The 12,352-nt window shown below is 44.5% G+C and overlaps 1 protein-coding gene across 18 annotated transcripts in view; it reads left to right on the top strand.

Annotated features, from left to right (window-relative positions):
* The first annotated feature begins 6,069 nt into the window (after positions 1-6,069).
* EPHA5 (EPH receptor A5) overlaps positions 6,070-12,352 on the top strand; it is a 197,253-nt gene continuing 190,970 nt past the window's right edge. For all 18 annotated transcript variants that reach the window (XR_008206851.1, XM_052683198.1, XM_052683204.1 and 15 more), the window contains exon 1: positions 6,070-6,259. Coding sequence is in view for 17 of the 18 variants with exons in the window: in XM_052683198.1 (XP_052539158.1) it covers positions 6,151-6,259 (109 nt within the window). In the remaining variant the exon portion in view is untranslated. The remainder of the gene's footprint in view (positions 6,260-12,352) is intronic.

Here is a 12,352-nt window from a genome sequence, read left to right on the forward strand (position 1 = left end):
TTGTCACAGAAAACTGGTCCTAATCCCACCTTGTTCCTCTGTTATCTAAAAACTATTAAAAAATGCACGTGTAAATTAAATATATTCACACTTGCTGAAGGACTTTCTCCATGAGGCAACACTATAGTTTTGCAAGCAAAATATTTCTGTGTTTTTGGAACACAAGGCTTACTTAATGGCCCAACTTGAACACTGCATAGAAATGAGAGGAAATAAATATGTTCCCGCATTTTAAAAACAGTTGCAATTAGCTGATGGAAGGGACTCAAAGACTATAGCTGTGATCCAGATGCCGTCTCATAAGAACTTAAATGAATGTGTTGGCAGCAGAAATTGCTGAGCATTTGCAAATATTTGAGATACGAAGTGACTGACAATGATGTGATTTATTTGAGAAATCATTAGGGGTAGTTGAAATGGAGAAGTGAGTATCAAACAGTTCTGCTGAGGAGTGACGCATGATGGAATGGATTTGCTTTCCTCAAATGATCAAAGGATTGATGCAGTTGGCCTTAGTGTGGAATACAGGGCAGTAGCTTGAGCTAACAAAACTGGTCTGCCCATGATCAAAGAAATTCAGAGTAGCCATCCAGATTACCCTTAGAGATTAAAGAAGGTGGCATTGACCTTATGAAATACAGTTCACAAAGAAACAGTTCTAGATAGCGCTGTATGCAGGAGATTAATGTACTTCACTATTAAATGCTACATTAATACAGTGATTTTCATCATTATATCCATTATTGTGTTTGTACCTTGAACAAATGTGCATTTAATGAGTGAAGTGCTGAATGTGAACCCTTGAACTATAGTAATGTCTATACCTGCTAGCATAGATCCTGATCCAAAATGACATGCTGGAAAAGGAAAAGTGAGAATGAAGAGCAAATGGATGCTTTAATGGCTTTTGAGCTCAGTTCAGGTCTATCACACACCTTCTGTATGACCTTGAGTATGTTATTCAAGTGCTAGGTTTTCACAAAGCACTCTGGTGCCTGCAGATGTATCCAAGTCACTTGCCCAAGTTTGTGCAGTGACTACTAAAGCTCCTGACCGAGTGTTTCAAGGAGATAAGCCAGTTCCTCTTCAGATCTGCTGATTCTTATTGATGCAAGAAAAAGATCATTTCATTAATATTGTAAGGATGTTGTCCTTGATCTAGAAGAGCAGTAATCAATTCAGTAATCTTTATCTGCATCTTTAACATCTCTTCTGCTTCTATCTGTACAGGAGTGGTAACACTGCTCTCCCTAACAGGGGTAGGTTGGGAAGATGGATTCAAGAGTGTGAGGTGCTGAGCTATTGCTGTTAGTGAATGCGAATAGCTTATGATGAGAAATGTGGAAGTGAGTCTGTTATTAAATTTATACAGGTCTAACAATGTAATCAAATTAGCCTTTGCACTTTCTCCTGTGCTCCACTCTCTACATTAGAGTATCTTCATAAATCTCTTTGAAGCTATTTCATTTGTTCTTTTTAATGCTCTCCTGCTGTGATGCAAAGAAACACCTAAATACTTGGTAAGTAGTGAGTGGGCTGCAAGCACTAACAGCTGTATCTGCTGCTATGCTTGGTGCTCAGGAGTGCACTTGGATCATTTTGCTGATCAGTCTAATCGAGATTAGCACATGTGATGATACACGCTGAGCCCTGTGGGCCTTTGCTCACAGATGGACAGTATGATTTTAACACCCAGGATCTGGCTTCATAGGGGGTCATTATAGTGCAGTGATAGAAGAGAGCTGTGACACAGCATTTGCAAATGAGTACTGCCAGGTTGAGGGTGTTTTACCAGGACCAAAGGCTGGTGATGAAGCACTCCAAAATAAAATGCCAGGCTGAAATGTCAGGCTTTCTCTAAGCCTTTTCTGCCTGAAACCAATATTCACATACTTTTCCCATGGATTTTCACAGCTTTGGATCTAATTTCAGGCTGTAAATGAAATGAACAGATTTTAGGTGCTTGATTTCCAGTAGCTCCTGGGTTTTTTTTTTTGTTTGTTTGCTTGTTTTTGAAGGGGGTGGGAAGAAATTTGGTGTTGGGATCATACAAATGTCGGGGTGTTGAACTTTCATGGGCACTGTTTTATTTACCACTCGTTCATTTTTCTTCATGCAAATACTGGTTTGTTGGTTAACACCTTTCCCCGTGCTGAAACACAAAGATTTCAGCGGCGCCTGAGGGGCACAACCACTGACATACCTCATTTGGCCAAGGGGTGGTCCACCTGCACTAGTCCACTATTCCTGTCCTGGCTGATTCCCGGTACTGATCTTCCCATTGTCTGCTGGTGCTTTCTGCATTTCTGCACAGGCTGCTGTGGAGTTTCTTGAACACAGCCATTTTGTGTTAAAACTGTACTTGCAGTCGTGTTGCAGATCAGAATGCATCTATCTGCAGTGCAAAGCTGCCTACTGCTCCCAGATTCCTCTTGCTTTTAATATACATGTGTCTGGTTGTTGTTGTTTTTTTCTTTTTTTTTTTTTTTTTTAATATAAGGCAGACCTATTTCAAGGGGCTGAGGTGATGGGGGGGGATTGAACACTAATTACTAAGTTTTGTGAGGGCATTCCTTAAAGGTGTAATCTCCTCTAGCTCATTTTGAGGGAAAAAAAGACCTTTCAAAGGAAAGTGGAAATGCTTATATGCCTAATTAAACAATTTATTGTATTACAGTGGGGCTTCTATTCCTTTAATTTAATGAAGACATGGCTTCAGTGGGGCTGTTTACATTTATAGTATGAAATTGGACCTTTTCTCAGACAGTGGTCCTATTGAATATGGGGATGCACTAAATATGATCCCCCTACGTTTTAGCAAAGATAAGGATGCAGGGAATGTATTAATTGGCAGCTTTGGGTTCGTGAAATATTCTGAAGGATAAACTCTTCCATTGTTTCAGTGTGTTCTGTTGATGATAGGATAAACAGTACACCAATGAAATGGCAATGCAGAATCAGAAGATAGTCAGAACACAAATGATGCATGAGAAATTACATACGCAGGAGAGAAATGAAACTGAACTTGTAAAACTGAGCTTTTGCATATCTGTGGGAAATAATCAGAAATGCACTAACTCAAAAGATGTCTGGTTTAAAAAATAGTTGGTATTATGTCTAATAACTGACAGCAAACTAGATACAAAGTGGCAAGGTATGTGGGGCAAAGCTGTCATTTTCTGATACCATAAGCAAAAGCATTTTAGAACTAGTTGCTTATTACGGCTTTAGTATGATTACATTTCTGGGCAAACCGTTATGAGATGTTGGGAAAACTGGAGGGGGTTTGGAGTATAACAGTATTACTAACACTAGAAATGACTCATGAGAAAAATTTAAAGGATGAAACACAAGACCTTAGCTAGGCAATGATTAAGAGGGTACACCGTTTGCAGAAGTGAAAAAGCTAAAATGTCAGAGGCAGAAAGGAAATAGCAGGATGCAAAAAGAATAACTTGAACAGATTACAGAATATAGTCTGGGGGGACAAATGGCATGAGCCTGAGATGGCTGAATAGTTTGAGACCCCCCTAGATTTTTGTAATAAGAATTCTATTCAAATCCATAATGTACTCTTTGGTGGCAGATAGGAAGGGGTCCCAGAAGAATATCCACCTTCTTTTTGATTACTCACCTTTTCTGATGCATGAGGGCTGGTGAACACTGGACAACTTCCTACTGATTAGGCACTGCTGAGGGAGATGCTTCTGAACAAGAGATGTGCAGCATTTCAGTGTCTCTCTGTTTGGCTGCTGTGGCTGAGCAAGGTGGATGGGACGTGTGTTCAGTGTGGGATGCCTTCTTTGTTGAGAGAAGGCTACCAGGAATGCTGCAGCACTGTGCTAATTTTTGTCTTCTCTTGAAGGGCCAACTGCTTGCATGGAAGATGCAAAAGGCAGGAGAGGATTGTCTGCTGCAGGTAACAAAAAAGATGTGTGGCAAAACCAGGAGCTATAGAAGACTGAGCTGCAATAAACAGAATCCATAAGTACATGCAGTTGCAGAAGGGGATGAGACAATCATTTTATAATGCTGAATTTATTAACTTTTTAGACGGTACTTAATGACAACTTGGGAAATGAGGCTGGGACTCTGTTCCTTGCCATGGGAAGAATAGAGAACAAACCAAATTTCTTGGAAATTTGGAGGGGGGGGGGAGGAGGGAGCAGCTGTGATACAACCTAGAGCATGATGGCTGCTGTTAAATAGATTATGAATCACATGAAGCTCATCTCAGTGTTTCCCAGAAAATTAAGATGTTGCTAACATATCATTTGAAATGCCCCTAAATTACAAGCCTGCCAGTAGTTTGTCAAATAACAGCTGAAAAAGGGGAGCAAATGAGTTTGTGACATGAGATTGTGATAAGAGACCTGTCTTGCCCCTCAGCTGCAGAGGCTCCCACAGAGCTTGGCATTTTGTTTGTTCTTTGTCATGCTATCCCTCTCAATATACCAGCAAGGTGCTGTTTCTGAGATTGTTTTTGTGCTTTGTCTTGATTTCTGGAGGACAAAACCTATGGTGCTTAGTGGAATAGCATTGGCATGAGTATACCACATGGGGCTATTCCTACTATAAATCTGGTGCAGGGCTGCATTGTGACTGATGTTCTCAGTCATGACAATTTATCTGTTCAAGTAGCTATATGATGGGAATGGTTCTGGTGGCAAACCTTAGCTCCTTTTGAGCTACAGATGAGTAGGTGATTTGAGTAGTGAAGATCTGACCCACTGCCATAAATAGATGCGTGCCGTGCCTTTCATTTACTGGTGACTTAAGTTATGTACTCCATGCTGTAAAGCAAAGCCCCTTCCTTGTCCTCCTGGTGGCAGTAAAAATGTTGGATTGCTTGTGAGGTATGGCATCCTCTTGCATCAGGAGCAAGTGCTTCTGAAAATGATACTGTTCAGGAGTACGCGTATGTTTTGGTGGCCCCAATGGCTCATATGTGGTACAAGGGTGCAGAGAAATATATTGTCTAGCTGCTGTATGAGTAAACAATGAGTGATGCCACTGTAAAGAGCTCTGTGTAACCAGAAGTTCCTGGTTAAAGGCTGAATGAATAGAAAACTGGCCATCTGGATCTCCTCTTAATACCAGGACTTTGTGATGTAGCTTGCAATTTGCTTGAAGGCTGGAACCTGAAACTTGCCCTGTGGAGAGACAGCCTTGCTCTTAATGTGTTTGCAGTACTTAGTCTTCAGTACTTTTTCTAACATGAACAAACAGGCCAAAATCTTGGCAGTGGCAAAAGGTCAAAATGGCCTTTTACAGAGTTATGATTTAGACAATCCTGCAATGTGGCTGTCAGCCTCACCTGGTGCTGAGGAGGCTGAAAGGCCTCCCCCCAGAGCAGTGGCATGGAGGAGGCACCACAAGGTCACCCTTTATCTCTGCTGCTGGTGCATCTACACAGCACAGTTTTGTTACTTAGTCTCTGGAAGCAGACTCCTCCAGGGCTCTGGGCTGCAGGTGAAGAAGAAACCTCCAAAAAGTAAGTTTTGGTATATTTAGGGGTTGTATATTGTGATGGGGTTTTTTTTATTTGGTTTTTTTTTTTTTTTTTTTCCCTCCAGGAAGAAGTCCCAATTAGGGCCCTATCTTGACCGAAAGTCAGAACTTTCACCAGAGGCTTCAAAACTGTGCCTTGCCAGCAGAAAGGAGGAATATACCTGAAAAACAGTATTCCACCTGCCAGAAATGTACCTAGTTGTACACCAGCTTATGCTGTTCTAGTGGTATTTTTGTTTTGGTGGATGCTGACCACCCTTTCTCTGAGGTCTGCTGTGAAATCGCAACTCCGTCAGATGAGGGGAGAGTGAAATCGCGGCTGGGAGCGCGCGCGCGGCGCGAGGCTGAGGGCAAGTGCGGGCCGCCCCTCAGGGACCCACAGCCACCTCATGGGACCGCCATTTTGGGGCCAGCTGCCGAGGCGCCCCCCGGCGCGGAGAGCTCCGTTCCCGCACGGGGCGGCAGCGGCGGGTCCGCCCCGTCAGGGGCGTCTCCTCGGCGGCGGCACGGGGCCGCCTCCCCCGTCCCCGCCTCCCGGCTCCCCAGTCGCGCCGGCGGCTGGACGGGAGCGGAGCGGAGCCGCGGCGCGCTGCCTGCCCGCCCCGTCCCGACCCGACCCATGCGCTGAGGGGCGGCGGGATGGGGCTGCGGGGCGGTGGCGGCCGTGCCGGGGGGCCGGCTCCCGGCTGGACGTGCCTGCTGCTGTGCGCCGCGCTCCGGAGCCTGCTGGCCAGCCCGGGCAGCGAGGGTGAGCGGAGACGGGGCGGTCGGGGCAGAGCCCTGCGTCGGGCTGGTTTTTGTTCGATTTCGTAGCGCTTCACGGGGGGGAGCGGGGAGAGCGAGCGAACGCGTTCTGCCGGGTGCGGGCGGCTTGCACAGGTGCGCGTGCAGCCGGGGAGTTGCACAGGTGCGCGGGCTGCGCGCGAGGTGCTCACGCAGCTCGGGTGCCCGCGGGGCTCCCGCTCCCCGCAGCGCGCTGACTCCGTGCCTCGGAACGCAGCCCCGCTCAGCCCGCTGCGCCGCGTCGCCGAGCTGAGCTGCTTTGGGGTATCTGAAATCGCTGGGAAGCCGGCAGCCGTAAATACACGTTCAGCTTTTCTGTCCAGCGGGGGTGCATCTGTTTTTTTATTATTTTTATTTTAAATTTTCCGCTCTTTTATTTTTTGACATCCGTAGGTACGCCGTGGTAGAAAAGCAGGGAATGGGGAACTTGAGCATCCCGGAGGGATGTTGCCGGCCGCTTTTGTGATGCGCACTAACTGCGATTCGCGGTCATTTGCGAAAGTCTTTGGAGGGAGGAGGGATGCGGGGGGTGGCGGGGAGAGCAGTCGCCAGGATGTCAGAGACGCGGCCCGAGGTGACCGGCGAGCTGTAATTTGTTGTGGCAGAGTGCAAATAATGCCGATCGCCGCTCGAACGAGAAGTACAGAGGCAAGGGGAAACGCTGCTGTTCTAAGTGCGAGGGTGTTTCACGTTAAATATTAGGGAAAATCTCCGAGGGATGAGGCACTGGCACAGACTGCCCAGGGAGGTGGTGCAGTCACTGTCTCCGGAGGTGTTCAAGAGCTGTAGAGATGTGGCACTGACGGACGTGGTCCATCAGTGGGATGGGTGGGAGGGGTGGGTGGTTGAGCTGGATGATCTTAGAGATTTTTTCCAGCCTTAGCGGTTCTGTGTTAAGCATCCAGAATACGCGTTGCTTCGGGCGTTCTGGAAATGGCTTTGGCTCTCTCCGAATGGGACAGCAGTGGGCCCCATCCTTCAGCCCCGCGCTGCTCTAGCTGCTGTCGGTCGACTGCTGCCGAGCAGCCCCGCTCCTGGGAAAGGCTCACCTGCCTGTCGGGATGTGCTCGCACTTGACGTCGATTTGGGTTTGAAAAGTTGGGTTTGGCCGCTTACAGGTTCTGCAGAGAGACCCTCCCTGGGATTGGTTGTCCTGCCCAGCTGGCGGGAAGCTTTGCCTTTGCTGGGGTGGAGGTGGCTGTCTCACAGCCAAGAATGTTTTCTGAAGTTGTGTGCGTTGTGGGTCTTGCTGTTGTCCCTCGTTCTGCTCAGCACGGTTAAAAAACATCCAGCAGTATCAGTATGTAACATGTATGAGCATTTGCCATCCTTTGTGCAGCTACGTAATTGCTATTTTCAGAAACTCCATGACGATTTTTGTTTCTCAAACGCTTACTGTAATACACGGTGGCATTGTAAGACAAGATATGTGCAATTGGCAACTCCTTGTGTCCGAATTCCTGTCTTATCCTACAGCAGAGACTATGGGGAAAGCGCTTTAATAATCTATGCTAAAATTTGGAGGGAGAAAAGAATGAATTGTTTGGGATCCATAGGCTGAAAATAGCTTTTGGAAAGTGCAGCTGAGTTTCATCAGCTCCTGACTTTTTTTGTGTGTGTGTGTGTAAGTATCGTAAATGTCCACTAGGTATTTCCAGTTACAGGTGATAGGGTAAACATTGGGGAAACTGAATTAAATTTCTGCCCTGTTTTCCTCTGAAAGGGAAACAAAACCAACTTTGATTTTGGTTGCCTTTTTCTCAAACCGTGTTATTAAAAGCCAGACGTGCTGGGCTCAATGCTATTTCACATCCCGGGTATTGTTTAGCTGTTAACAGAGTTCATTCATTAGAATTAGAGGTTTCACTCCTCCCTTTGACTGCTTTTACAAATTCAAAAACCTGTCACAGTGCAAATATTCCAAAGAGTTCTGTGAAAATATTACATATAATTTGGGAACACCGGTATTTCATGAGTAGCTGACTGCTTTCAGATGCTTTGCCTATGAAATGTGTAGGGAGCTGCTGCCCTCAAGTTACCATTGTGCTTGAATGAATGTAGCGCTTTCCACAGAAATAAAATACGTTTGCTATTGTGATAGCAATCAGAAACACATTGCTTCAGCCTGGGAGGGGGGGTTGCGTTGTTGATACTGTAATTACTTGGATTATATATTTATGGTAGCCTTGCAGTTTCAAAGCAGCAGTGTGTGAACCTGAATAGATTTGCTATGTGGACTGAGTCTCTTTTTTTTTTTTTTTTTTTTTTTTTTTCTTTTTTCTGTTTTTTTCCCCCACTGGCAGCAACTTGTGACCCGTCCCAGGCACCTGAGGCAGCCCTGCAATGTACGGATGGGTTCCCCTGCACCTCTTTTAGTTTAGAAATGCGTGTTTTAAATGGTTCTGTTGCTGATGCTAGGGCTTGGGAAGTGGCTTTTGTGAATTATTTATGTGAGATATAGAATGAACAAAGGAATTGTCCTTTGTGCACCCCCGTCACCCCAAACTTCAGCGTGGTTTGTTACACATAGCCTGCGAGTTTGCATTGGTTTGCAGGTCTTCACCCAGATAACCTCAAAAAGTGCCACGTGGGCAAAGTCCCAAAAGAATGGAGTACCTAGGATCTTCTAGGTGCTTGTAACAAAGTAACTCATCAACTTACAAACATAATTGTCCTTAAATAGAAGATGTATTTCACTTCAAGGGCTTTTCTGAGTAAATCAGTGCTGAGGAGGAAGTGCTATCACAACGGGTTACCCTAAAACGGATGAGAAGAAATGCAGTCTCAAGTCAATGTCATTACTTAGAGAGAAGGTGAGAAAGGCAGAGTGTCTATGACTTTGTGGTATGTGTTGTACTAGTTTTAGGGATTTAAGCTAAAGAACAGCCTTTTAGTTCTAAACTCTTGCATTTGATCCTTCTCCTGAATTCTTGTGGGGATTTTTGAAGCACAGTTTCTCTTGATGTATCATTTTTAATTTGAATGAATGAATAAGTGAGTGCAATTAAAGGGGCAGGTCTGGTAGAGGGAAAAATAGCGGAAGGTGGTAATTTGCAGATTATTCATGACAGAGCCTGGAATGAGCCTACCTGTTCTAAATGCATTGACTTGAGTGTGTTTTGTTCCATATTGACGTATAATTTCTGTCATGGAGCACTGGATAAATGAATATTTAGGTATAACATCACAGTGTTTATAATTAACTATCGAATGCAGTCCTTTTTCAATGAGTTTATCATGCGTTTCGTAGAAGCAGGTGTGAAAATTCCTTCACTTTTTGAATCCTTCTATTTCTATTAGTTGAATGCTTTGGGTAAAAATAGATATGAGAGCTTTTTGTTTTGCTTGTATTGCTCTTAATAACTCAGCTTCGTCTCTTGCATGTTCACACGGCTGTTGCATTTTTTGCAGTTCTGTAGGTACAGGTAACACGAGCACAAGTTGTGTGTGCAGAATGGGCAATCCAGGGCACGTGGCACTCTGTTCTGCAGAGTTCTGAGAAGAATTTATTCTGTTTGTGTACTGGAGCAGTTCCTTATATGCTTTCTGTAACAGCGCTGCGTAGCCTCCATGCTGTACATTTATTTTAGTTATAGAAGCGATCCCATTAACTTTAAAATTTACTGCGGTGGAATTACTGGAATGAGGAGGGACAACTCATGTCTAATGGTCTTTTTGGGATCAGTCTGATATGATGTATGGCTTTTCAAGAGGTTTAGAATGACTCAGTCATGATTTTATAATGGAAACTGCTATCCTTTTGACAGTAAAATGGCATTTGAAACGCAGCACTTTCAAGTATATGACTAAAAGCGTTGCTGCCTAATGACACATGTTTTATTTAATAAAAAAAAAAAGGAAATAAGCAATAAGTAAAATTGACTACAGTACAATACTTGTTTGCTTTTGAGGTATATTTTAAAAATCATAATAAATAGTGGAAAACTGGCAAACTATCTTAAACAGAACCACTGACAGGTCGTCAGCTTACCGCATCATAAATGTTGACACCATAATTTGGAGCATAAAGCAGCTATTTGCAGATCAATTTACAGGTGGATAAACTGACAGGTACCATGGGGGAGCAGGAACAGTCAGTGGGCTCATCTGGCAGTTTCTACCTCCTCCCTTCCCACTCCCATGGTTACCTCATGTTTTGGCCCTTCCACAACGTTCCTCATCCATCTCCTTATCTGCTCTTCTGTTGCTGTGAAATGAGGAAATCAAATCTCACCAATAAATGTGTGTTTATTCTTTGTAGTAAATACAGAAATAAACATTTTGTAGCAAACAATGGGAGGGAAAGTGGGATCAGGATTTCATGAGTTGTTTCAGAAATCGGAAGGCAAGGCAGTTACATTACATGATGCCTTGTTCTCCAATCTCTCTGTGTTTATGCTATATTGTTCTGAGGATTTCTGTGTCATTCCTGCAGAAGTCCTTGTTCCCACCATGCAGTTCTCAACCTGAGGAAGAACAGCTGAGCGATGGTGCTGGGTGCTGCTGTGTTTCAGGTCTCACTTAGAAGTGGGCTGGTAGACCCCCAGTATTTCTGACCTGGAGTTGAAAGTAAGTTTTTCGCAGTCCAGTATGTCCTGCCACTGGTATATCTTTCCCACTGCCATAAGGGTTAGTGAGCTATGGGGCCTGATTTCAACCAGTGTGGTCCTGCAATAGGTATTTTTCCTTACTCAGACAAGGTTAGAAAGATGCATAGAAATACAGTGTTAATGATTGCATTGGAATGAACCATTTTTTAAATAGCTTAGTCCTTACTAAAGTCATTTTCTTTGATCTGTTCTGTAAAGTTGCTATGTATTTTAAATCAGAAGTCTTTTTTCTTTGAAAATACATTTTGTATTTGACATGTCTGTGTATTTTTTGGGACAAATGGAACGAAGAGATGAATAGTCCTCTGTTCATATGGTGCTTGTTCCCTCACCTTGCTCTCTGGCTGGATATGAAGATGACAGATTTTGAGTGTTTGGTGCCCCAGCAGCTCTCGTGGCTGGCTGTATTGACAGACTTGAGCACTGGCTCTCAGTAGCTTTAGGTCTCTGTAGGGATTTATTACCCTTTTAGTCGTCTTTTTGACCTATTATTATCATTTTCAGTCTCAGTTCTGGTATTTGCTCTGGCTTTGGTCAGTGCAGTATCTGAGTCTCTCCAAAGGTTTAAGGCGCTTATCCTCCTGGAGGTAGAAAGCAATTATCCCTATCTTCTGTGGGGAGGCTGATGGGGAAGGGACAGGAGCGCTGCCACTCGCAGCCTTGAACATGTGGCTTCTGGGTTCAGGAGACGTGGGCAGGCTGCACTGAGCTGTGCATGTGGGCACACCCTTCCTCTCCTTACAAATAGCAGTATGAAGCATTGGGCCAGAAGTATCGCAGCATTCAGCACATACTGTGGCAGTCTTGCTTGGGATGTGACAGTGGTGGGAAATGCTACCTTTTTTTCTCTCCCTCTTGGTATTTGAACTGTGCAGGAGATATATAAGGAGTCTTTGGCCAGTTTGAGCTTCTCAGGTGGCCATTAGTTGGCTGGATTAGTTGGCAAAATCTCTTGAAGAGGGTGATGTAGCATGTACTGTCATGGCAAGTTGGGGACTACTTCTGTGAGAAGGTCTGGCAGCCTGGGGGATGGGGCAGTTCCTTTTCCTTTTCTTTCCCCTGGCAAGCTCCCAAGTAGGGTGCATGTGGAGAGGAAATGATTTTCCTTCTGGTCATTAAAAGCTACCTGCAAGCAGGTATTTTCAGATGTGCTATTTGGAATTCAGGTATGTAAATCCCTTGGGATTTACTCTGAGTCACCCAGAGAGCATGTCAAAGAGAGAGTAGGACCTTGGAACTCAGGCTTCTGTGTCAGCTGCTTCATTACAGCGTAGAGGGCGGTACTTGAAGTGTTTTGAAAGTGTATCTGCTCCTTGGTTCTCTGGTTTGAATCATTTGCTGTAAGGAAGGATTTGGAGCAACTAGTTTGGACTTTGTAATTCTCTGAGGGGACAGAGAAACTTGTGGGAATGATTAATTATTCAGAATTGATAATGTGCATTTCATGA

Source organism: Tympanuchus pallidicinctus, unplaced genomic scaffold (genome assembly GCF_026119805.1).
Source record: "Tympanuchus pallidicinctus isolate F22 unplaced genomic scaffold, pur_lepc_1.0 scaffold2, whole genome shotgun sequence".
NCBI classification, from domain to species: domain Eukaryota; kingdom Metazoa; phylum Chordata; class Aves; order Galliformes; family Phasianidae; genus Tympanuchus; species Tympanuchus pallidicinctus.